Source organism: Peromyscus californicus, unplaced genomic scaffold (assembly GCF_007827085.1).
Source record: "Peromyscus californicus insignis strain IS unplaced genomic scaffold, ASM782708v3 Scaffold_5__1_contigs__length_169319896, whole genome shotgun sequence".
Classification (NCBI taxonomy): domain Eukaryota; kingdom Metazoa; phylum Chordata; class Mammalia; order Rodentia; family Cricetidae; genus Peromyscus; species Peromyscus californicus.
The window spans coordinates 38860386-38885708 of record NW_026294573.1 but is presented as its reverse complement, the minus strand read 5'-3'; the positions used below and the strand labels follow the sequence as shown (position 1 = coordinate 38885708).

The following is a 25323-nucleotide window of genomic DNA, read 5'->3' as shown; positions in this document are numbered from 1 at the left end:
CCCTCGCACACTAAAGTATGAATACAATCTGAACTTCTGACACCCCACATCCTTGGATCCCAGCATTCTGTTGCTCTAATTGCCTGGTTGCAATATCCTGGCTCTCTAGGCTCATAACATTCCAGCATGGTTTTTGTTTCAATCACTCTTGGAGACTTGGGAGCAGTACGGAACCTTGCAGAACCTGAACATGCCTTCTAGGGCAGCCACCAGCTGCCCCACAGGAAGCAAAATCCAGACAGAAAGAAGGCAGGCAGGGTCAGAGACACAAATCTGTTGCTCTGAGCGTTGGGACATCCAGGACACTCAGCCTTCAAGCTGCTGAAGCGCATTCAGAACCACATGGGCCTGAGGCAAGAACACATTAGTGGTAAAGATTTATACTTGATAGAAAGGAAAGCTATTAGCCTACCATACTGAGCCATGAGCACACTTTAGCTAAAGGCAACTCTGTTGACTGAGATATAGCTCAAAGATAAAGCATTTGCCTAGCGTTAATCCAGCACCACCAAAAATAAATTAATGAATGAATTAAGCAGCTACTTCTGTAGAAGTTTGACAATCCACTCATACTCAGGGCTTTCTGGAAAGAAAAGATACTCCTTCAGTTCCATTTGGCAGACAGATAAGTAGAGGTGCACACAGGAAGCAAGAGAGCCTCAGAGTTCTAGTGAGGTTATGGTGACGACTCTTCCTTGTGGCTAAGCTCCCCAAAGCATCATCCAGCTGCTTGAGCCCTCTGTCTTAAGCTCTCACAGTACCCTGGAACTTCATCCTCACACTCTGCTCACACAGCACACTGTCATCTCTTAGTCCAAGTTGACCCCTGGAACAGAAGATGCTCATCCTTACCTGTTAAATGAATAATTGGATGAATGAATGAATGAATGAATGAATGAATGGATGAATGAATGAGATGACCCTGAGGTATGTAAGTAGAAGTGCCATTCACTTCTATGTTACCCCAAGCAGAAGTTGATCCAGAATCTAAGTCTTCTGTCTCCATGGTTGGAATTAGGGGCTCTGGCAACACTGTACCCACCTTTTGGAAGTTGAGATTCCAGTAACAAACAAAAGGCCTGAGAACTGACTAGAAAGAGAGTCCTAGGTCTGGTTGAGCAAACCACACAGGCTGAGGCAAGAGGCAGAGGCTTAATGCTAAGCGGGGTTTCTGGGACGTGGGAGGAGGAGGCAGCAAATGGTAAGAATGAGAATCAGTGAGAAAAGTAAGCCACAACAAGAGTTAAGTCCAGACCATGAGGGTGGGAAAGGGAAACAGCTTGGTGTCATGGAACCAGCTTGCCTTCTGAAATATTCCTATCGTCTTCTCGGAGTCTTTCCCACTCCATCTGCACAACAAGGGACCCTCAAGAGGCGAGCTGTTAGGTTCCTTGCATCCCACATCCCATGCTTGTTGGCAGAGGCTGACTCAGAGAAGGTTTCCTGGAGAAGGTGGGAGCCAGCTGAAATGTCCCTTATGCAAGCCCAGAGGCCCTCCAGTTTCTCACACCAACCCCCTAGTCCTCAAGACAAGATCCATCCTTCCCTGCACTTGCACTTGCTTCTCCACTCCTCGGAGCTTTCAGGTGGCCCAGGAACAGCCAGAGTCTAGACTAGAGGTTGGACTCCCAATAGTTTCTTTCCCTCCCCGACAGCATCTATGTCTGTCCCGCTCCCCAAGCACAAACACGAGGCTAAACCTTCCAGAAGTGCTTCAGAATTCCCAACAGTGCTAAAAGAGTCCTGTCACCACACCACACATGCATCTAGAGGCTAGCATGTTTGCAGGGGCTACCATCCTCAACCAGAATCATTCCAGCTCAACCCAGAGCATCCAGACAGGCAAAGGAACACCCCCTTCTGGCTTGTGCTGGGCTAGCTTTTCCATGGACAGGGCGAGTCAATAGGAACTGTGTGCCATGTCCCCCAGCTCATCTCCACGGCTGTGCTGTTGGTGGAAGATCTGAGAATCCCAGCTGTGGGCTTGGCACTCTTGCAGGGCAGTGCCAAGAAGGCAATAGGAGGAAATGACAGACTAGTTTGTGGTCTTTGAAGGTAGGTTGTGGGAGAACCCCGATTCTCCTGAGAAGTAGCTCTGGGCTAGTCAGTACCTTCACTTCTCCCAGCCTCAGAGTCCCCTCTGTAATTGGCCTGGAATCAGTGAGCAGCACACAAATAGCTTAGTGCCAGACATGGCTTAAATGGCTGGTCAGCGTAATTTTGTGCACCCATTACTACTCCAGGACCCCTGGTTTCTCACAGCCTACTGTCCTCCGAGGACAAGGCTCCTGGACAGAAGAGAGGCAGGCCACCCCAGATGAGAGGCTAGAGAACCTCTGTGGTACTGCAGGGAAGTCTCAAGAACCAAGATTCGTGCTAAGTAACAGTGAGGCACAGGACAGGGTGAGCTTCTGTCCCTGAATATGTCTCTAGCCAACAGAGGGTCCTAGGGCCTGGGTACTGAACCTCAGGAAAGAGCCTGGTGTTATAAAGAGTGATTTTCCTGGCACACAGCTGGGACCTGATACCTACAGTCATTGCCTTTGTCTGTGGTCATCTTGCACAAGAAGAAAGAGGGCCATCTCTGACTCATCTGGGGCTCCCACAGCCTAGTATGCATCTAATATGCATTAGATGCCTGTAAAAGTTTTTAGATAAAGTACTGTGGTCACCACGGCCTCAGGACCAGGCTAGCCAAAGCCTCTGTGACTTCTCCCTCACCCTAAGTTACCCCCGAGTTACCCTGGAAATGACAGGTGTCAGCAGAGACATGCCTCCTGACTTCAGAGCAGATGTTTGAAAGCATCTGATCCGAATGACTTAGAAGCTTCAAACTCATGGTTTTAGAACCAAGTGGATGGTTTGATAAGGGGAGAGGTACTTTCTAAGAAAGAGGAAATTCACACCCAGGGACATCCTGAGGAGGATACCCACTCCAGAGCTGTCAGATAGTGGCAGAGGCTCCGGAGCACAGGCTGCTTCCAAGGGGAGTCTCCCCAGAGCCCAGAAGCTGGCTATTGTCTGGGCAGCTGACTCCACAAGTGCCTTGCTATGGACTTGAGCCGTGCCTAGACATAGACCCAGCTCTGCCTCCTAGACATAGACCCAGCTCTGCCTTTTGTGCCTGTATGGCCTGGGCAAGTTGGGAAGCTGAGAAAATTAATCTAAATATTTGGCACATTCCCCCTGCAGGCAGAGTTGCCCCTCCTGGTGTTTGTGTCTACCTCTGCCACATTGATGGCAGAGCAGAGGCAGTCTTTCATCCATCACTGTTTCATTTTCGACACCTAGCATTCCAGAAGCTGCCACACAGCAGCAGAGCAATGGCTGCTGGAGGACACAGGGGCTGGGGTGCCACCCGGGCATCACCAACTTCTGAGGATGCCCATGTTCCTCCTTGCCACACCTCAGGAAGTAGAGAGCTCCCTCCAGGTCAGTCAGATGGTTCTGGGGAGTTTTCTGGTCCCATCTAAAGTCTGCCATCTTCTCTTACTGCAGCAGTCAGAATTCCACAGCTTGTCCCTCCTGCCCCAATCCTCACAGTACCCACCTCCTCTTTCTCTTTATATTCAACTGCAGAACCTCTGTTGTCTCCAGCCCACACCGACGTCTCTCCTCCCTGCCTATACTCTCTGGCACCATGCCCTCCCAGCTACCCTCTCCATCATCCCTCCATCTTCCTTCCCTGATCCCTGTCTCCTTCTTCATGGGTAGAGACTACAGTGTGTCTCAGATCCTGGCATGAAGCTGCATACGCCACAATCAGAGTCCCCGAGGAACTGAGAAGGCTCAGCCTTGTGCTGGGGACTGCAGAGCAGGAGAGGAGGCCCAGGTCAGCCAGTTCCCCTCCGCACGGTCCTGGATAGACGAGAAGCCCTGGTGCCCCTCATTATCCATCCCTCCTGTCACACTTCCTAGGGAAAACAAACACAGCTCCGGCTTGATATCCGGCCGGAGGCCCTGGCAGTGAGATTCGCATTTGAAAGTTTCCCTTGCATTAATTTCAGACGGAACATAAATACGGACTTGGGATGCCTCTTCCAGGAGGAGAAAACTGGAAACCCGCGTGCTCACTGGAGAGAAAACATGTGTGCTGGCCGAAGGCATCCGAGTTACTCTGGAGCCTGTGCGGGGGAACATCTGGTTCTCTCCTCCTCCGCCACCCAGCCCCCACTGCAGTCTTGAAATTGCCCTGTTAATTGGCGCATTGTTCATGCTGAGCACTTGACACACTTTCCTCTCCAATCTGCTGAACCTTGGAAGGTACACACATTTCTGACCATTTCCTGCCCCCAACCATGATCTTGGCATCTCTGCAGCTGCCAAGTGCTTCAGAGTGGGCGTGACAGAGCTTGCTGTGAACTGGGGCAGTTCTGGGAGGGAGCCCAAAAAGCCTTGCCTCTTCCCAGCTGTGTGACCTTGGGCAAGTCCTGTTCCCCTCACTGAGCCTCAGTTTCCTCATCTGTAAAGTGGGAGCACCTTCAAGGGCTACTTCGAGGATGGTTTGGAGGCTTGCTCCATGTGTTCAGGTCACCACCTGGTGGAGGGAGGCCCAGGAGGCCAGTGGTACAACCCCACGTGGGGAAGTTGAGACACAAAGAGAGAAAGGGAACTACTCAAGGCCGCAGGGTTCATTGGTGAGTGGAGTTTTGTGTCCAAGCTCTGCCCTGCCCTACTTACCCATGCTGGAGGGTCAGGTCGGGCTGCCGGACTGTGCTCTTGGCTCCCCAAGCCTTTTGCACTGGCGCAGCCCATCATGCACCCAGAAAAAAGAAACCTTTTCTCAGCTCTGAAACATCTCACTGCCCCTTTCCTGTGTGGTGTGGTGTGGTGTGGTGTGGTGTGGTGTGGTGTGGTGTGTGTGTGTGTGTGTGTGTGTGTGTGTGTGTGTGTGTGTATATCTGTAAGTGACCCCTGGTTTTTCTCAGGGAGACAAGGCCAGCCCTGCCCCTCAGTGTTGAAGCTCTGCACTCCCTGAACCTGGATCCCCCTGATGTCCATCTAGTATCACCCATCCCGGGGCTGTCTCCCCAGTGTGCCCTTTGCTTCCAACTCTGATCCTCTTTCCTCTTCCTCGTTTTGTCCTCTTCCTTTTCTCTGTGGAAGTCATTCCATCTCTGTCCTGTTAGTCCCCACCACCACCACCCTCTCCCCTTCCCTCTTCTCTCTCTGAAGCTGCATTTCCTACGGCTGGTCTCCGGCTCCTCTTCTCTGTCTTCTTTTGCTTCCCAGGTCCTGGAGTTCTCTCCCCACTCACCCCTACCTCTACCCTGTGATAGCCCCTCTGCTTTTCTTCCTGCTTCCCTCCTGTCTCCTTGGCTCCCTGTGCCCCACCCTCTCCTTCCTCTTCTGCTGTCCTCTCTGGACTCAGCAAGCGAAATGGAACGTGTCTTCCTGCAGAGAGAGCTGGCCAGAGAACAGCTGGAAGCTGATGCTGGAGGGAGATGCTGAGTGGTGGCCAGGAGCCCCAGGGAGGCTGGGCAGGCCAAGCAGGCTGAGCCCCAACATTGTGGGGCCCCTTTGGAAACCTTCCACCACCTTGCCTGCAGGTTCCAGCATGGGGGTGGTGCCTTGTCCAGAATTTCCAACTTTGGAGACAAGCCTAAGCCCTGTCTGCCAACCCCTAGGGACAGCATACACTGGACCCTGGCTCTGGCCTGCATAGGGGCCAAGCTCCTAGGATTGGTGGGATCTTGGGGAGAATCACCAAGGGCTAGGGCTGGGCTACAAGGATAGGGGAAACTCGGGTCTCCTGGGGACAGGATGAGATCATGGAAAGGATGTGGAGTAACAGGCTGTGTCACTCATTCATTCAACAAACATTCACGGAGCCACGGTGGTGCGCCAGATTTGGGCTTAACTCTGGGGACAAAGATGAATCAGGCATGGTCCCACCCTCAAAAAGCTTATATCCCACCCCCACCCCCATCAGGTGGCTCTTAGAGAGCATGTTCCAACAGAGTCAGCTCTGGGCTGTGGGCAGGTCAGGTTAGCTGCAATGGGAAGGGACTAAAGAACAGTGATCTCTGGAGTTCCGCTGCAGGTGGTAGTGGCTGGGCAGTCCGGTGTATTTGAGAGGTGACATCCAGGGGGTCTCTGTTGGCTGTGGAAGGATGAGGGCCAGTGTAGTTTGATTAGCAATGTCCAGTAGAGGCAGAGTGCCAGCGTGGAGAGAGGGCAAGCAGGGTTGGTGGGCCCCATGGAAGGGTTGGGTGGAAATGTCCATGGGCCACTGGGCACCACTATGTCTGAAGTAGAGGGCAGTTCCAGAGTCATCAATACTGTGGGTCACCGAACTTACCAGAGATGAGGTTGGTGGCTGAGGTGTGAACAGGATGAAGAGGAAAGAGGCCAAGAGCAAGTTTCCAAGGCTCATGCTTGGACTGGGCAGGAGAAAGCCCACCAAGAGCGTCACCAGAAGAGTAAGAGCATGGTGAAAAACGCACAGGCCAGAAGGGGGGCTTGGACACTATGAAGTTGCAGCTGTGGGTCTCATGAGACCAAACATCAGAAAGGGGGAATGTCAGGAATACTGGCTGGGCATGAAGGATTCTCATCGCTCCACCGGGAGCCCCTCTCTGCCTCAGAATCTGGCTTTTGGCATCTGGGAATGACCTACGATGCACAAGACATCATAGGAAGTCGTGCACATGTGTGAGGCATCCACATTAGTGTGGTGACAGGGAAGGCTTCCTGGAGAAGGTGGTACTGCTAGGTGAGGAGGGGCTCCAGGTGGAGGGCAGCGTTTGCAAAGACTGGGAGAGGAATGAAGCCAGCAGGATCTTGACACAGAAGCACAGGCGTGATCAGGTCCCCCAGAATCTGGCCTTGACCTTGCATGCTGAGGACAAGCCTGTGTCTCTCTCTCCCTCAGCCTGTGTGCTGGTTAGTCTCTGTTAACTCAATACAGACCAGAGTCATATACTTATGTCATGGAATATGCAATAGTCAATGCTCAGTTAAACCAATCACATAAGTATATGAGAAGAGGAGAGAATCAAGGAGAAAAGGAAGGGGAAAGGGGGAGGAAAGTAAAAAACAAAAAAAGAGGAAGGGAAAGGAGGAGGGAGGGAAGGATAGAGAAAGAGGAGTACCTTTTTATGGGGTTTTTTAATGAAACAAAACTCTCCCCCATGGACCATGAAATGAGCCATGTTCATCCCGCACTCCAACCTCACCCTCTGACCTAGAGAAGACAGACACTGGGAGGTCCCCTGTGTGCCCAGGGGTTCAGAGGAAGAGTAGCAGATTCTGGAATAGCAGCCTTCCCTGTGTGGTAATCATTCCAGTGATCTCCGGGTGGAACCACAGCTACTCTGACTGACCAGCTAGGGAGACACGGCTGGACTTGGGGAGGTGTGTCCAGCTGAGCCTGGCCCCTCTGCTCCAGCCACTGCACAGGCCCTGCAGACTCCCTCGGTGTCAGGAGCTTGTCTATGCCTGCCGGTTTGTCCACTGTGTTCTCGACCTCCCTGGGGCTGTCAGCATGCTGACCCTCCTGCTTCTTACCTGTCACCACTTGTCACAGGCAATCAGAGTCAGGGGACAGTGATTAAACTCCCTGCCTTCCATGCCCAGGTTCTGAGCTAAATGTAAGCAGAAAGGCAGTGTTGCATGTGGAGCCATGAGGCAGACTCAGCATGGGGAGATGCTGGAGCACTCAGGAAGCATAGGCCAACCCAAACTGCTCATACAGCAAACGTGGGGAGACTGAGGCCAGGACAGAAGGCAAGGCTTGGGAAGAGGGCAGGGCCTAACCCAGGCTGTCCTATGTCCACAATCATTTGGCCTCCCCTGGACTCTCCCTAACCAGAGCTGGAAGAGGTGCAGACATCTTACCTGTGTGCTGGTAAAGGGAAGCCACTCCCTTCTTCTGGGCCCTGGACTAAATTCTCTGTCTGTGTATTTATGGTATCTCATACAGAGCAGGTGCACCATAAATGCTTGCTGAGAGAATCAATAGTGGGTGGGAGGTGAGAGATGGAACACACACACACACACACACACACACACACACACACACACACACACACATTCTGAAGGCCATGTTAGGAGAGTCATTTTGTTTGCACCTCCTTTAGGTCACTGTCCATTGGAGTCCTGGATTCAGGAGGGTTTTACGGCTTCTCAGTACCTAGGCCATCGTGGGGTAGATGGTGAAGAAATGAATCTAAATGCTTAGACCCAACCAGCATGCTGAGCATGTGCAAGACTATGTGTAAGGCTGTGACAAGGTGGTCTCTGCCCCCTGGAGGGCTCTTCGGGCACTAAGGAAAGGAGGCATGAGTTGCTGATGGAGTTTACAAAGAGGAGCCATAGACCTGTGGAGCTGAGGGGTTTCTTAGAGCTAGGCCTTTCATGACTGCTGTAGGCTACCCACCCTAGGTGGACTGGCCCTAGGGTCAGCTTAGAGGCGTTAGGCACAGTGATGCAGTAGGCTGCTGCACACCAGCCTCTGATCTCTGGAGTCCTCACAGATTGGAGAAGGTGATTGCAATTACTCCCACTTGACAGGTGAAGAAACTGGAGCATGCAGAGATGCAGCCTGTGAGCAGAGCTGAGGTGTGAATACAGGCTGGGTGGACCAGGTTTATATCTCCCTGCTGGGACACACTACCTGGATTTGAAGGAACCCTGTTGCTAACATATATGCATTCCTTGTCCCAATACCCATCCAGGAGACCCTTGGGGGAGCCTCCACTGGTATAATTCATTAGCCCAGACACAAACCCAAGGGATGGTCATATATCCACTGGATGACAACCTGGCATGTGGCTGAGACCACGTTGCATCTTCTGTTCCAGGTCACTTTCTGGGGAACAACACTGTCATCGATGTCCTAAGACAGGCAGGGCTGGAGGTGGACCACACACCTGCTGGGCAAGCCATCCACAGGTAAGCATCAGGGTATATGGTGGCATCTTGGAGCTGGCCGGCTGACTGCTGCCTCACCACACGCTGTGGTCACTGCCCCTGTGACCTGGTCAGGCCTCAGGGAGCGTTGTGAAGCAGAGTGCTGTGAGATGAAGTCTCTCTTGGGAATAGGCCGGACCAAGCATTGTGACTGGAAGGTGACAGATGGGGTGAGTAGGCTGGTATGCAGTATTGTTGGGAATCGCCTGGTGCAGTGGGAAGGGGGGCAGAATGAGGACTTGCAAGATTCTTGGGGTTCAGATACAAGTAGATTGGGCAGGGGCATAAGTGACCTCAGTCATGCTGAAAGCCGATGGACAGCCATGGAAGATGGTGCCTTGGGAAGAAGAGGCTTCAGTTTGTTTTCTTCCCTGTGTCCATCTCCACTGCACGGCCCTCTTGCTGTCCCACCCACTGATGATCCTCTACTTCCTGCCTGTATCTGCTCCATTGCCTCCTCAGTCTGTGCTCCTAGCTTCCCACTCTCCTGCCAGGACACTCTCACTTTGCCCACAGAGCCCCTCTCCCAACCTCTTCCCATGTGGGTTCCTAGTCTAGACCACCCCACCTATCACCACCCTGGAAATTTCCCCGGGGCAGGGCCCAGCTCTGCCTGTCTCAGGATCTATAGCCCCAGCATCGGGCAATAACCAGACTCGAGATCTCCTGGAAAGGGTCAGGCTCCTCAAACTCAGAGATCCATGCATGCCTTTATGTAGGAACCTTCTCACCAACCCACAAGGAGGGCCCCTTTGTGATTTCAGCCCCTGGCCTTATGGGTACAAGACCCAAAGTCCAAAAGAGGCTTCCTTAGTCACAGACAAGCAGACAAGTGGTATTGGCTGCTACTCTGTGTGGCACTCACTCTGTATGTGTCTAACTCATTGCCATAGCCTGGCAAGGTAGGAACTATGATTATTCCTGACTTGGGGCATCTGAGCCTATCATGAACTCACTTGCAGAAGGACACATTTGTAGGACAGTCTGGTTCTGTGGCCTCCCTCAGCTCCTGACTACTTCCAGTACCTACTCTAGGCACAGGGAGCTCCAGAGTGACTGAGACCTTGACCTTTGGAGAGGAAGCTTTCTTGGGTCCCAGAGCACGGACTGCTCCATACCACACACACCCAGTTCCCTGTGACTTCTATAGGAAGTTATGAGCCTCAGTGTTGGGACTCCATCCCAGCCTCCCACCACTTTCCCCAAGCTCTGCCAGAAGTCTTGGAGGGAACTAGGGCAGGTGTATTTGAGGAATAAGGGATGCAGGGTAGCCTCAGAGTCAAGGCATTCCTCTAGTTCCCTCCCGTTCTCTCACTTCACCCTTCTCCCCACACCCCCAAGGATCTTTCCCTTGAAGCTCATTGTGTGTGGCCAGGCAGGGCAAGGGAGGCAAGCAGGCTCCTATTCATCTTGGAGCGCAGGCATTAGAGGAGGAGATCCCCTCCTCTGCCCCCACCGGCTCTGCTGGAAGCTCTGCTCAGAGAACTCTCAGCCTTAGTCTCCCGTACAGGGGGATGAAGGAGCTAGCAGGGCAGAGGGGGGTGGGGAAGCTGAGGAGGCAACGACAATAAAAAGCCATCCTTGGCCACAGGTGCTTCCTGTAGCTATCTTTTTGTCTGACTGTTTTGAATTATCTCCTCAACAGCTGCAGCATCTCCAATAGCCTGGACCCTGGGAGTCTGGAGTTGCCATGGGGGCTGGGAGAGGATGAGCTGAGCCAATGGCTTTTTCCTCTTCAAAGAGAGAGAAGCCCCTCACCCACTCACTGTTGCAGTGTGAGGGTAGGATGGGAGGACAGGCTGCTTTCAGTCCTGGGTACCACCTCCCTTGCAAGATGTTTGCTTGGACACAGTTCCTAAAACCACTTCTAACCCTCCGGGGCCAGATGTCCCCAAGGAATTCCTTTGGAGGCACAGAAAGCAAAGAATGAAAGAGAGAGTGTCTGCAGGCTGGGAGGCATACCCCTACTTTGAGCACGAATTCCACACACATGACTAAATGACCCTCGAGGGCCTGCATAGTCAGGTCCTTTTGCTTGGTGACCCGCGTCAGAGAGGTTTTGTAGGTATCAGGCCTTGTGCTGAATGGTGGTGCTCCTTCACCGCCATACCATCCTGACAAAGCGGGTAGCAATATTCTTCCATCCCCTTTCCAAGCGCTACCCATCCAACAATCTGGGCCATGCGTTATCAAGTGGGATGTGGACTGTCTGTATCAGTCTTCAGGTTGAGTTCCAGTGACATCCCCTGTCCTGCCTCCATTCAAAAGATGATCCATAGACATCCAGTGCACACACGTAGCTCGAACAGCATAAACTACTCAGTGGCCTGGGCTGCCTGCCACTGCCAGGCACCATTCTAAGCCCTTCACTTGTGTTTACCTATAAACTCACAATGTCCCCGGGAAGGTACAGGACCATCATACCCCCGTGTTATAGGAGACTGAGGCACAGCAAAGTTAGACAACTCACCTAGAGTTCCTCCGCCAGGGGTACTGCTGATGAAACCTTGATCAAAATGAAATAATAAGCATAGACCTCCTTGTCCATCCCTGTGCTCCCACACCTGTCTCTGCCATATGCTCATGTTCTCCTCCTCAGCAGTGTGGCCACGTGACATCCTGTGTGTTTGATTCTGTCTCCCACTGTGGGGTATGAACGGCAGTGGGGGCATCTGTTTGGGTCACTGCTGATACTTACTTTCTAGGAAATGCTGGCTGCAGGGAGTTCGTGGACTAGAAGATGAAAGAGTGAATCCATGTTGTGTCTCACTGTAACAGACAGTGCTTGCCCTGGGTCCCTGCTGCCTGCCCCAGCAGTGCCGTTTCCCTTTCCTCGATGACATCCCCTCTGCATCCCCCCTTGCACATGTGGCATACTCACATTCTCTTCCACCTTGCAGTCCTGCTGCTGGGAGCCCAGCTCCCTCTCCGGAGGGCACCTCTGCTGCCAGTCCAGCCCCGGCAACCCCAGCTGCTGCAGTCCCAGAAGCAACCTCAGCAACCCCCACCAGCCCTCCTGAGGAGGAAGATCCAGTCCTGTCCCCACACCTCCTGCTCCCCGACAGCCTTAGCCAGCTGGAGGAGTTCGGGCGGCAAAAGTGGCGCAAGAGGCTGAACAAACACCAGCGGCCGAGGCAGTTCAACGACCTCTGGGTCCGCATCGAGGACAGGTGAGCTGGGAAGGGACAGGCTGCCTAGGAGCTAGTTGTCAGCCTCCCTTGGGGCCTAGCGCACTGCCACAGACCCTGCTCTGAGCAAGCAGGGACAGAGGGGTCAGAGGGGAAGCTTAGAGGCAGCCTTCCCGGACTCTTGAGGACCTCCAGGGGTACCTTCTGGGGCGTATAGAACAGGTGCACATCTGACTTTGGAGGTTTATTCTCGGCATAACAGCAAGTAGAATTCTCTGCAGTTTAGAAGTGGCATGGGGCTTGAAACGCTGACACAAGAGGATAACAAGTTCAAGGCCAGCCTGGGCAATTAGTAAGAGTCTGTCTCAAAATAAAAGGTAGAAAGACGTGTGAGGATGTCGCATCATGATGGAGTTCCTGCCTGGTATGCACAAGGCCCTGGCCTCAATCCCCAGGACAGCCAGTAATTACTCGGTTAATTAGTAACATTAAAAGGAAGACGTGGAAGCATCCTCCGGTGCCACGAACAGAAGTCTACCATGCCTGGCCTGCCCCTGATCCGTTTGTCCCATGGATGGGGATAAAAGCAGGAGCCAACATGGCAGGATGGATATGCCGTAAGGTGTCAGATCTCTGTGCTGGGAATGTGTGAGCACTGAGATCTGAGGGGCCCCCTCCCCGTGAGAGAAAGGAACACCAGGCAATAGATGCTGTAGCTCCAAAGTGTTACTGCGAGCCTTTCTGTAAACAGGCAGGTACAGAGCACAGCCTAAGGTTCTGGCACTCTCCCACCCTCCTCCCATATGCTCCTCCTGTCGCCGACACCTCTTGCCTCAGCCTGTTGCCAAAGCTCCTGTTGCTCCAAGATTCTGTCTAACACCCCTCACTCAGTTCCTCTCCAGAGCAATCTCCCTGAGTCAGCTGCATGGCAGAAATCTCTACATATAGTGAATAGTGTCACTAAGGAATGTCTCAGGAACGGACTGGAGTCCTCCCGCACTGTGGTAGCCCATTCCTGGATCTGATGTTTAGACAGTGGAACCTCAGAACCTAGAGTTCCAGTCGGGATCTTAATGTTGTCCAGAATTTTCCTCAGCATCCTGAACAGAATCACCTTGGGTACTTGTTAAGTAAGTAAATCTTCAGCCCCACACAGACCTCATGCCTGAGAGTCAGAGGGAAGAGGCCTGGGGTGTGTGATCCAGGAGGTTCCAAGCAGCTCTAGGGAGTTCTGGCCCAATGTGTATTCATGAATATGAACCAAGATAATAGAGCCAGAGAGCCTGTCCGGGGCCACCCAGGGACCCAGAAGCTGACCAACCAGTACCTTCCACTTCCTGGCTCTTCTATGGCCAGGTGACTGAGCTAGTGACAAGAGACTGATGTAGTCCAGGCCTCATCACAAAGAGCATGGCATGCACTATCATGAAAAGACTTCTAATGGGTAGGCATCAAAGCCACAGAGCCTTTAGGTGTTGGTGCCACAGCGCCTCCTGTGGGCTACTGGAGAATGTACTTCTGCAGAGACGTCAGCCCTACCACCCACCACAGAGGCATCACTGTAGCTTTATTGGCTGAGACCCACTAAGATTGGGTGCCCAGCGAGGGCTACTCTGACTCACTGGGTGCAAGAGTCTAGAGTTTTAAAGAGCTGCATCCTTCGGGTGTGGGCAAGCTTACAGGCTACGAGCAGTCTACTAGGAGCTCTGAATAGTCTGGTCACTCACCGTCCTGGTCAATCGAGGAGTCTAACTCATGGAGTAACAGGAGGCCAGGCTGCCGGCTCTGTAATGAGCCCCCAACCCCTAACTGTGTCTGAAACGGAAATGCAGACAAATGACACCGGACAGTTTCCTTTTTACAACAGAGGGTCTGGAATACAGACCCTGGCTTCAGGGGGGAAAGGCAGCTTTTCTTTGGCAGAGGGAAGCCTTTCTCCACCCCAGCAGGTAAAACTGTGGTTGGCTGATGCACCTCCCTCTGCTCAGGCTGGAATAGAATGTTCCACCAAAGAGCAGTTTATTAAAGTTCCTCGTTGATTCTTGAGAAAGCGGGCCCTGTACTCCCTGGGAAGTCCAAGCACAGGGCACAAGGCTCCCTGTGCAAAGGACTCATTCCACCTTCCCGGAGTGCCCAAGTCTCCAGTTTTCTGAGAAGGAGCAGAGGACAAGAATGGAGCTCATCTGAAGCCCTTCTGACAAAGAGATTTGTTTTATTCCACTTCTCACTTTGTTCTGAAATCCAGCTGGAGCTAGCTCTCCACTTCCACCTCTGATTGCCCGTCTTCCATCTATACTCCGACAGCAGGGCCCCTGAGGGTCTTCTGGTCTCTGGTCTTGCCTGCCTCAGGGTTCTCCCCTTCTTTTCCGCCTTCCACCTCCACTGGGTCCTCTCTAGGTTATGGGCCACCCTGGGCTGTCCCATGCTGCCCCTCCCCCCATGCTATTGCTTCTCTCTGCTTCTCTATGCAAGTGGGCCTTTGTGAAGCTCCCACTGTGCCAGGCACTTACACCCATCACTTCCTAGTCCTATACAGAGTCACAGAAAGCAGACCTGTTTCACAGGGAAGGAATTAGAGTCATCCAGATCAGTGAACTTGCTGAGAGGTGGAGACACAGAACTGTCATCCAACCCTAAGGTTCATATTCGCCACCCACCACCGAAGTGCTCTTCCCATCCTCACCTGGCTGAGCTCTTCTATCTGCCCTAGCCACCTGTGGGAGCCCTTTTTCTTGGCACCATCGCCCACACTACATTTCTTTGCTTTTGTTTCTAGGCTGGGGAATCCTGGGCACAGATCTGTGATTTGGATGGCCACAGGTCATCCGAGGCCTCACTAAGTGGGAAGGGTCTTTGACTGTATGCTCGAGTCTGAGGAGGAGGGGACCAGGGGTGCAGGCTGTGAGTGCCTGGCTGGGACACCACCTGGAGTAGGCTGGCCTCCCTTCGCCCCTCATTACCCCGAGATGTAAACAGAGTGGAGGAAGTTTAGAGTAGCAGCAGCCTGTGGCAGGATGATTTATGGGGACCCGTGGAAAGGGCTGAGCGTGTCGTGTCCGCAGACGGATGCATGGCAGCGGAGCGTTCTCAGGAATCCCTTCCCTCTGAGCACAGAGAGAGACAGCAGGGAAAGGTGTGACCAGGGCAAGCCAGGACAGAGACCATTCCCATAAAACATGGGCCTGCGGCAATCCTAAAGTGATTCCTGCTCCATTAGGGCTTTGGCTGGTTTCTGGAGGCTATGCCAGCTCTCATTCTCCATGTCCCCAAGTCTGCAAGCACACACACACACACACACACACACACACACACACACACACACACACACACACACACACAGTGTGTGTGTGTGTGTGTGTGTAAGAGGGAGACAGATGGAGGTCTGGGTTGGAAGCACGTTGAAGATGCGCAGGTCTAGAGAAGAGAATACCTTCCAGCTGCTGGGCATTGGCCAAAGCCTGGCCCAGAGGTGAGCATCAGTATGTAACAGATACAGTGAGTGCCACTAGGCAAGTACAGGCCGTCCATGGTGCACATGTCAAAGCCCTCAACGATGGGAGGGAACACAGTACAGAAGGGATCTGCACACCTCCTGTCTGCTGCTCATCCTGCTCAAGATATTCCACTCATTCCTCACAATGTGGGGTAGTCCAGGGTAGCTAAAGTGTCCTTGCCAGGCCAGAACCCCACCTGAAGTGGGTGGTGCCCCATGAGGATTGGAAAATGAAGTCATTCAGTCATCAAAAAAAGAAAAAAAAACCCACTGAAAGAATCAGACAGAGTAGTGTTGCAATCCCACCCCACAGGGCTTTGACAGTAAGGAGATGCCAGTAAAGCCAACATCAGCCCCTCAGCGACCCTGAAGTGGCTGCTGCTGATGTTACTTCCAGAGTCTCTGGTCTGGGGTGTCTTGGGATCAATCTCCCTAGCAAGGTGCTTCTTTCTTGAGGCCTTCAGTGTGTCTTAGACTTAAAGCCATCAGTGAGCCAATGGGTGGGAGCTGTGGAACACCATCCCCAATTTCGCAAAGACATGTGGGACACACACCAGTCGCCCGTTACTGTGGATTAGTGCTGGTGGTAGACAGTGACATATGGCTCCCAAGATAGTGTCACCGAAAAGGCCCTGGAGCCTCAGCTCTACAAGACCCTGTCAATTCCCATCTATGGGCCCATTTTCTGTCTCAGGATGGAAAGTTCCTTCCACCTCTGGCCCACTATAAAGCGATTAGAACACATCAGACAGTTAACCCACAGTCTGCAAGGTTGAGGGGAGATTTAAAGGCATTCCCAGGGAAGGAATCATGGCACAAGATGTGAAGGCTGATGATAGGCTCCAGGTACCGGGTGGAGGCAGGAGAAAGCAGCAGGCAAGCTGAGCAAGTGGCGTCTTTGCCTACATCTGACTTCTTGGCCCAAGGAGGCCAGAATCCAGTTAAGAATCACAAGTTCTCCCGCAGCAATGACATGGAGGATCCTGTCATCCAGGCCCTGCATTCTCCAAGGCTGGTGCCCCCTGCGTCTCTCTGAGGGTCTCTAAGGAAGTAACTAGAGGCTGGTCCTCTTCACCAACCCCCCCCCCATCACTTCTCTGAGACTCCACTCAAGCAATAAAAAACTCTAGGCTTTGGCGAGGTGAGGGCGTCATCTTTGGTTTTCAAAGAGCAAAAAGTACATTTGTGCACCTAGTTAACCACCAACTCCTCATATTAGCAAGAAAATTAATGTCAGTGATGCCCAGTACTGAGTCCCGGAGGGCTCCTCCTGACCTCTAGTGCCAGATTTCATCCTTGCTCCAGGAAACCTCCAGAAAGGGGTGGCAACTGACAGTACCGGGCAACTAGCCTCACTTGTCTATACTTTCCCTTGGATTTCTGCCTGTAATCTTACTTCCTTCCGGCTTTTACCGCTGGAAAGCAGTTACAAGTCCCTAACTCCATTCTTGTCCTTTCTCTGTATAGAGCAGGAAACTGAGGCCTAGAAAACAGTATTGGCCCAAATATACAGATCAAGCCAAGGAGGTAACCCAGATTTGCACAGAGCTCTGTCTTCCAGTCAGCCAGAGGGGCCTTCCCACACTTGTCCTGTCTGCTCAGGGCAGACTTAGGCCCCAGTGCCAGCCATCTGCAGAGCCTGGGAATGTGCAGTGTGTTTGGTTTGGCCTCTAGACCGTTGTGCCATGAGACAATTTTCCCCAGCATGAGCCTGGGAGGGGGTGGGGACCTGGACTGGGGACCAACTTTGTGAGCTGAGTAAGCTAGGAAGGAAGGGGGGAGGTTGTACTCAGAGGGGCTCATCCCCGCCCCCCAGTCCCACTTCATTTTCCTGGGACTCTTTCCAAGCAATAAAAACCCCACTTGGGCTCCAAGGGAGAGTTTTCATCTTTATTTTTCAAAGTGTGAAAGAAAATGCCTATAGGTGCCTTGTGAGACATAATTCCCATTTGGTCTTGCCCCCCAAGGACAGCCTGGGCCCTGGCTCCAGCCACCTCACAGGGCATCTAGCCCACTGCCCTGAAGCTAACCCTCAGAGCCTCCCAACTACCCAGGTTGGGACACACAGCAGCAGCTAGGCATAGACTTTTATGGTGTGTGTGTCTGGTGTGTGTGTGTGTGTGTGTGTGTGTGTGTGTGTGTGTGTGTGTGTGTGTGTGTTGCTTGCAGTTTTCTTTTTCATTAGACAAGAGAAGGAGGGTAGAGGGTGAGGTAATGACCTCTACTAGGCACAGGCATTAGTCCCCTCCAGGGGCTACAGCCAGCAAGGCCTCAGTCTTACCCTGGAACCTGCACATCAATGTTCAAGGTCTTACCAGGAAATAGTGCACTTCACTAAGGCTCACAGTTCATGCTTCAGAACAGATGGCCCCAGCGCAGCTCATCTAGTTAAGAATCCTCATCTCCTTCAACAGAAACAGAAACAGTAATATGGCACAAGTATTGCACTGAGCATGGTGACTGCCTGTATTCAGAAGTACATTGTAAATGAAAGATGTTATTAGTGGAAGAGGCAGAGACACAAAAATATTAATGATGATTTTTTATTAAGAAAATTCTTTCATTCATTTTACACACCAATCGAAGATTCCTCCCACCCTACCCCCAGCCTCCCCTCCCAACCCACCCCCATTCCCACCCACAAGAAGAGAAGGCCTCCCATGGGGAGGCACATCCAGTAGAGACAAGTCCAAACCCTTCCCCCTGCCTCAAGGCTGCAGGAGGTGTCCCACCATAGGTAGTGGGCTCCAAAAAGCCCCCTCTACCAGGGATGGATTCTGATCCTACCGCCAGGGGGCCTCCCAGGCAGATCAAGCTACACAACTGTCTCACCATGAAGAGGGTCTAGTCCAGTCCCACCTAGGCTCCACAGCCATTGATCCAACTTTCATGAGTTCCCAATAGTTAGGTTTGGTTGTCCCTGCATGTTTCCCCATCATGATCCTGATGCACTTGCTCATAGAATCCCTCCTCTCTCTCTTGACTGGACTCCTGGAGCTCTGTCTAGTGATTGGCTGTGGATCGATTTAAAAAAACAAAACACACACCTCCCAGGGCCAGGCACTGTTCTAAGACTCCTCAGTAGAAGCCTGCTCTTCAACCCTCGTATAACATATGTCCCACGATGACAGTGAGGTCAGTGGGAAGTGGAGAGTGTTTTATGTGAGCCTTCGCTCCTCAAGGTACCGGGACAAGTCTCTAGAGGTGAGTGAGACAGTAACAGCAAGACAGTGGATGTGACAGGGATGAGGTAGAGGGTAAAGCAGCCCAGTATGGTGAGATCGTGACAAGCCCCATGTGGTTGAAGGCCAGCATGGCAGGAAACAAAGCCCACTGGGTTCCGTGAGCAAAAATGTGCCACCCCTGGCTCACCCCTGTTTTCATACACACTCTAGGAGCACCGTGCCTGCCTCCTCTGAGACAGACAACAGTCTTTCCTCTCCTCCCCGTGGGTGTACAAAGCTGCTTTGCCCCAGAACCTGGCTACCAGGTAGTGTCCTTGAGGTCCCCCCTTGCTGAAAGGGGGTGGTAATACCCATTCAGAAGGCTTATTGTGACGATGGAGATCTTGTTTGAACAGCTGGCACGGGGGAAGCTCCAACCAAGGCAGATAGGATGATGTGAAAATTAAGGCGCGTGCTCGCACATGTGCGCACGTGTGTGTGTGTGTGTGTGTGTGTGTGTGTGTGTGTGTGTGTGTGTGTTCTGCCACCTTCAGCGACCTTGGAAGGAGCAACAAGGGGCAGAACACCTGCAGACAGGTGGAACTCTGGGAACCTCAGAGCTATCTCCTCCACGACTTTGCAATCGTTTCTGCCTGGGACCTACCCTCATGATTGGTCACAGGTGGGGCCAGCCTGTCCTTGGAGGTCAGCTGAGCTGGCTGTGGGGTTCTAGACTTTTCCTCTTCCCTAAGACACCTGGTGAAGATAGAGCTGAACCCCAAGCTCTCTTCCTGGGAGGAGGCTGCTGACAGTTACTGTTTGCTCCTTCCAGCACCACTGTCTCGCCGCCCCCCGCTGCCCCTCCAGCCTACTCCCAGCTCCGGGACGACCAAGCCCTTTGTCAAGCCCTCACACCAACTCCGGCAGCAGGACATTGCGGGGCCTACCAGCGACTCAGCACCTACACTGGGCCTCCCCCCTGCCATCGCTGCCACCATCGTCGCCCCCTTCCTGCTACACACCCTTGGGCCATCCTGACCTTGACCACCCTTGCAGAGAAGCCAGAGAAGCCACAGGAGTCTGTGACCACGCCCGCCATCTGACACCGCCTCAGAGGGTGCTGACACCTCAAGGCAGTTCACACAGGACAGGGACCTTAAAAACACTAGAGCTTTATTGTATCCAAATTACATCTTCTTTTTTGTAGAAGGTCTTAATTTCCCATAGTGCTATGGGGCTCTTTTGTAAAATATGTGTCCATATTAAAAGAGAAAATGTATTTATTCTATTGATAAAAACTATTTTTATGTAGCCTATGTTATAGTCCCTGAGTTAGCCCCAACAGCAACCCAGGGAAGGAGCCCAGGTTCCCGTGACCTCTGTGACCTGTGTGGACTGTGGCTTTGAATTGGCCCCACGCCTCCTAGTCAGGCTTGGCTTCTCCCACTCTAGGTACCTCTGAGGGCAGGCAGAAAGGCAGCCCCAGCTCTTGTGAAGCTGAATTTCATAGCCAGAGGCGTGGTGGCCAACCATCCTCCCCATCCCTGGATGTGTGCAGGCCCTGGAGGGACAGTTTTTAAAAAAAAGAATGCTGCTATTTTGAAGTCCTGAGTGTCCGTGGACTGGCCCTCTGGAGCTCATGGTGAGGTTTTCCATCAAAGTAGGAGATTGGTGCTGAGGCAGGTGAACCCAGTCCCGTGGTCAGATAGCTATACTGAGACCCAAAAGTGAATGGGGTTTACCCAAAGACACAAAGCAAGTGGGTAATCTATGTTCCAGTGGTACTGGTCCAGCTTCCATTTAAGAGAGGCTGGTAAAACCATAGCTGCATGAAGGGAGCTGGGCAGAAGGACAGGAGTGGGCACAGGGCAGTTTTAGGGGTGATGGAGTTCAGGAGCCACCGATTATTGTAATCACGATGGTAAAGAGGGCCATGGGCCAGAAGCCTGCCGCAGGGTAGGTTCTTTGCATTCTCCCTTCTTCATAGATCCTCAGACTAGTGCTGTGAGATATGATGACCCCCATTTCAATGATGACACTGAACCCCCAAAAGAAGGTGAAGGATCCACCCAAGGTTTACTCCCTCGCCCCAGATCAGTGTGATAGAAAAACTATCCTTGTCTCATGGACTGTGTTCTGCCCCTATTCCTGTCTGGAGAAGTGCCAGGGGAGGCAGATCTCCCAAACTGGAACCCTCCCAGGCTTCCCATGGCAGGCAAGGAGGCTGTTTCACCAGCTCCCTCTGCTGGTTCCTGCAGCCAGGGGGTTCCAGCAGGATGGTAGTGGGCAGGCAGGGAGTTGACTGGGGACATGGTAGGCCAATGTGGGCTGAATTTCAGCCCATGGCTCAAAGCTGGCCTTGTGGCTCATTCATTGTTTAAGGAGTCCTGGATCCTGACAGCAGGAAAGACCCCTCACCTGTCAATAACAGTAAGAGTAATACTAAGGTCCAGAAAGAGAAGACACTTCTCCAAGGTGGCATAGCTGGGCCAGGCATGTTGACTCCAGTCCTGTTCTCTCACCTCACTGCACATGGGTTTCCCTGGCAGGCTTGATGGGCGCCTGGTTGGCTGCATCATTGCCATTCTAAGGTTGGCAGACTTCTCCCTTCTGAGATGCAGGATTCTGGACGACTCATTGGATAGTCAGGGGTCCCACAGGCATCCTGGCAGGCGGCAGAATTCTTTCCAGCTCTGCCCCAGTGGACAGGTTTTAGCCTGAGACCTGGCAAGATTCTGGAACTCTGCTTCACAGGGTCCCGCCAGCCCCATGGGCACCACACTGTAAACTGAACTTGACCTCAACCAGGACTGGAGTCAGTTTATCCTTGGCAAAAAAATGTGACTTCCTATTGCTGAGCGAGAAGGGGCTTAGCTGACTTTTAAAGCAGGCTCAGAAGTTAGACATCAAACGGATCGTGCAGAGCGCTATTGGGATGAGATAAGTGTAAAGGAATTGGAAACACACAGGCCAGATTCCCCTGTTTGGGGCAGAGTATGGCATGAGATGTATGGAGATCAAGCTTGAGGTTAATTAAAGATGAAGCATTTGGGGAAACAGTCCAGGCACCTGACTGTGTGCCCAGACCTGTGCCAGGCGTGGGGCCAAAATGGTGAATTAATGCAGCATGTAATCACTGTGAAAGCACAGTGCCAGGGTTACACATACAGGCTGAATTATACCTACCCTCCTGGGCCCAGAAGAGTTCACCTTCAAGATGGGACTAGTGGGGCCATCCTGGGCTACTGCTGTCCCAGCCCCAATGTCAGGCCACTGTCTTTCCAGATCCCTTAAGGAAGACTAGAAGTGAAGGAGGTGTTCCAAACTCTCTTCCTCAGCCCCACTTTAAAGTTTTTAAAGAAAGATAATGTGCCATGCTTAGAAGCACATGTCTGTAATGACTCTTCTTGGGAGGCTGAGGCAAGAGCATCGTAAGTTTGAGCCAGCCTGGGATACATAGTGAGTTCTAAAAATGCTTGAGCATATAACCAGACCCTATATAAAAAATAACAGAAGGGAGGGAGGGAGGGAGGGAGGGAGGGAGGGAGGGAGGGAGGAAGGAAGGAAGGAAGGAAGGAAGGAAGGAAGGAAGGAAGGAAGGGCATGCAGGCTAGCTAGGCCAACAGATCAACAAACTTCCAGGTTGGCATGGACTTAGAAAAGATCATTTGTTGGTCAGACATCGAGGGCCAAAGTCTCCTGGTCCCTGGAAATCTCTACTAAGCCAGGGTTTGAGTAAGTAGCAAACTCAGCTTCTGGCCTACATCCCAGGAGACCTTAGGCACAAAAACAGAATGTATGGCTAGGTCACTTCAACTTCTTGTCCTGCTCTGAAAATGCCAATAATCCATCAGCAGTTTCTCAGACTTCATATCTTGCTGGCTGGACTCATAAAACAAAACACAGAGCCCTGTCCCTTTGAGAGTTTCTTGAGTATTCTTAGGACTTTCATTTTGACTTTGAGGCAGACAGAAAGATGGAAGGCCTGAAGCCCAGCAAATTAAGTGACCAGCACGTGGTGAGGGTAAAAGAATCAGGGAGGGAGGTGCAGGGACCAATCCCCTGGGTCAAAGATCCAGAGTCTGCCGTGTGGGGACTGAGGGTGACTCAGAATGTTCATCTCACTTGTAGTCAGTCACCTGCTACTTCCTGGCCTCGTCTAGCCTTGGGCAAGCCTGGCAGCTCAGGTACTTTGTCCTATCTATTGTCCCAACAGATCCCAAAGACAAGAACTGCTACCAAAAGAGAATGTCTTGAAAAAGGTGACATTCTATTCAGGAGTTGTAGCTTAGAAGACATTCTGGGTGGCAAAAACCAGAATTGGGGTAGTGATGCCCATGAGATAATCACCAGGTTCTCCACTGGGCATTCCAGACCCTCCATAACCTGGCTCAGCTGACCTTGCTGGCCATTCTCATCCTTCCCACCCCGGACCTGACAGATGGAATCATATTTGTTATTTCTAAAATATGCATAATATTTTATAAATGATGCTCCCTGAGGGAAGCTCTCTTCCCTTCTTCCAAACATTTATCCTGTCAGGATAGCCCATGTGGCACTAGCTCCAAGATGTCCCCCTGGAGCCCTTTGTGCAGTCCCAGTACCCAGTACCATGCCCACATTCCATACTTGGGGGTGTCTAGATAGGAGTTTGCTCCCTGTTGGGAATGCCAACCATTTAATGGGGTGGGGTCATGTGTCAGTTTCTTTGTGTCCTTCAACACAAAGGTGATGCTCTGTAGATGCACTGAGAGGATCAAGGGAGGAAGAGAAGTTTGGAGCTAGGAAAGAAGAAAGACAGCCTTGGCTCTCTTTCTGAGACAACCTCCACCTCCCACCCGGTAAAGGACCGCACCTGAGGGCAGAGTTCTCTGACTGGAGGGAAAAGCATGGTATGCAAGGCCCCAAGACCCGCCGGCTAAAGGTGTGGTAGCCAGCTGGAAGTCTTGGCAAAGGACTGTTGTAAATGACATGGAGGTGCCCCCTTGGCTCGGTAAGACTCAACTTCTTTAAACGTTGTTATGTTTCCAAAAATTCATCTAAGCAGCCAAAAATATCACCCTGGCTGGCTGTCTAAGCCGGTAAATTCAGGACTCAGTCAAGCCTCCCTACACCCCCTCCCCTGTTCTTCCACAGCCCAGCCAGACTTGCCATGAACTGGCAGAAATGCCTACAGCCCTTGGGCAGGGGACCTCTTGGGGAGGAGAGGTCTGGGTTGAAACCCTGCCCCATGGCTCCAGCCCAGAGCACTTCTGTCTGTGCCCAACCCTAGGGAAGGGAAGAGAGGGCTTACAAGGACCCTTGGCCCCCTTCCTGGCCCTTTTCAGGGAATGTCAGCCCCTCACAGCCTGTCTCCAAAGGCAGACTGGGATCTTCCCCTCGGGAGGTGTGCTGTGCCTTCTCTTTGCTTGCTGACCTTGGGTAAGCCCTTGCCCCTCTTTGAGCCTCCATTTCCTTACGGACCATAGGAAGAGTTTCCTGGGGCCAGGAGGAAATTCTGTATATGATCTTGGGTCTCCTTGAAGGTGAGGTTCCACCCTTCCCTAGCCCAGCTTTCCATGTAGGCCCCGCAGGCTGCCATGATGGGAGCATGTGACAGACAAGAAAGCATTACTTAAAGGCTCCCTCCATTCTAAGACCTGCCCTGAGGAATGTAGTTCTGAATGGGATCCAAGTCTACGGTGCCTAGTGTGAAAGACCAGGGACTCTTAAAAAGGAGTCTCTCTGGTTGCCAGGCTGGGTGGGTGGAGCTCTTGGCTCTCCGTGGGGAGGCTGGCCTTAACCTTCGTCCAGCACGGAGTGTCAGATTTGTTGGCTGTCCCATTGTGCCTCACTGTACCAAGCTGGCTTTAGCTCTCACCATATTTGTGGTGTTCTTTATCACCTCTTCCCTCACCCCTGTGAATTGTCATGAAGAGTTCTTTAAGAGTATAATAGAAGACAAAGAAAGATGCTATTAATGTTATTTTGCCAAAAATATTTTTGTAGCATAATATATTAATAAAAGATATTATGAACTTGACCCTGGTGTTTCCATGTGCTGAATTTACACCCCCCCCTTCTCTTGCAGGGAACATTTGGGGAATTACCTGGCTTGTGAGGGCCAGGGCCTATATCATTGTGGCATAGATAATGGGAATGACCTCATTTTCTATGCATAGATTTGGTTGTAGGCTGAAAAGGTGGCTAGAGCAGAGACCTTGTAGGTGCATGGCCAATCACCAGGAGGTATGTATGACCCTTGCCAGGCAGAGGGAGCTGCCCATGTTTGGAGTAAGTGTTGTGCAGCTGTGTTACACACCACTGGGACCTGGGCTTTGCTGGGGGAGCCTCCTTCTGCTAGCTTCCTCTCACGCTGGAGTTGTTACTGCTCCTTTTCACTTTCCTGGCCTCTTGTCTCTGTGGCTCTCCTTGGCTCAGGCCTGCTGGGAAATTTCTTCAAGCCACATCCCTGTCCCTCTAGTCTGTCCTCTCCCCTGCAGCCAAAGTGAGTTCTGCAAACCACAAACATGACCATGCCCCTGGGGGACACTTAAGAACCAAACTACAGCAAAACACAAGGAGCGAAGAAGATGGAGAGAGACCAAGAACGTCTCTTCTGGGGAGCAAATCTGCAAGCAGGTAT

General features: G+C 52.1%; 1 protein-coding gene across 1 annotated transcript in view; it reads left to right on the top strand.

Moving 5' to 3' along the window:
- The window catches only part of Trabd2b (TraB domain containing 2B), a 207229-nt gene extending 185029 nt beyond the window's left edge, over nucleotides 1-22200 (top strand). The window contains 4 exon segments of the mRNA XM_052715815.1: nucleotides 8805-8895; nucleotides 11814-12083; nucleotides 19531-19546; nucleotides 19548-22200. Coding sequence (XP_052571775.1) covers nucleotides 8805-8895; nucleotides 11814-12083; nucleotides 19531-19546; nucleotides 19548-19736 — 566 coding nt within the window. The 3' untranslated portion in view covers nucleotides 19737-22200.
- The last annotated feature ends 3123 nt before the right edge of the window (nucleotides 22201-25323 follow it).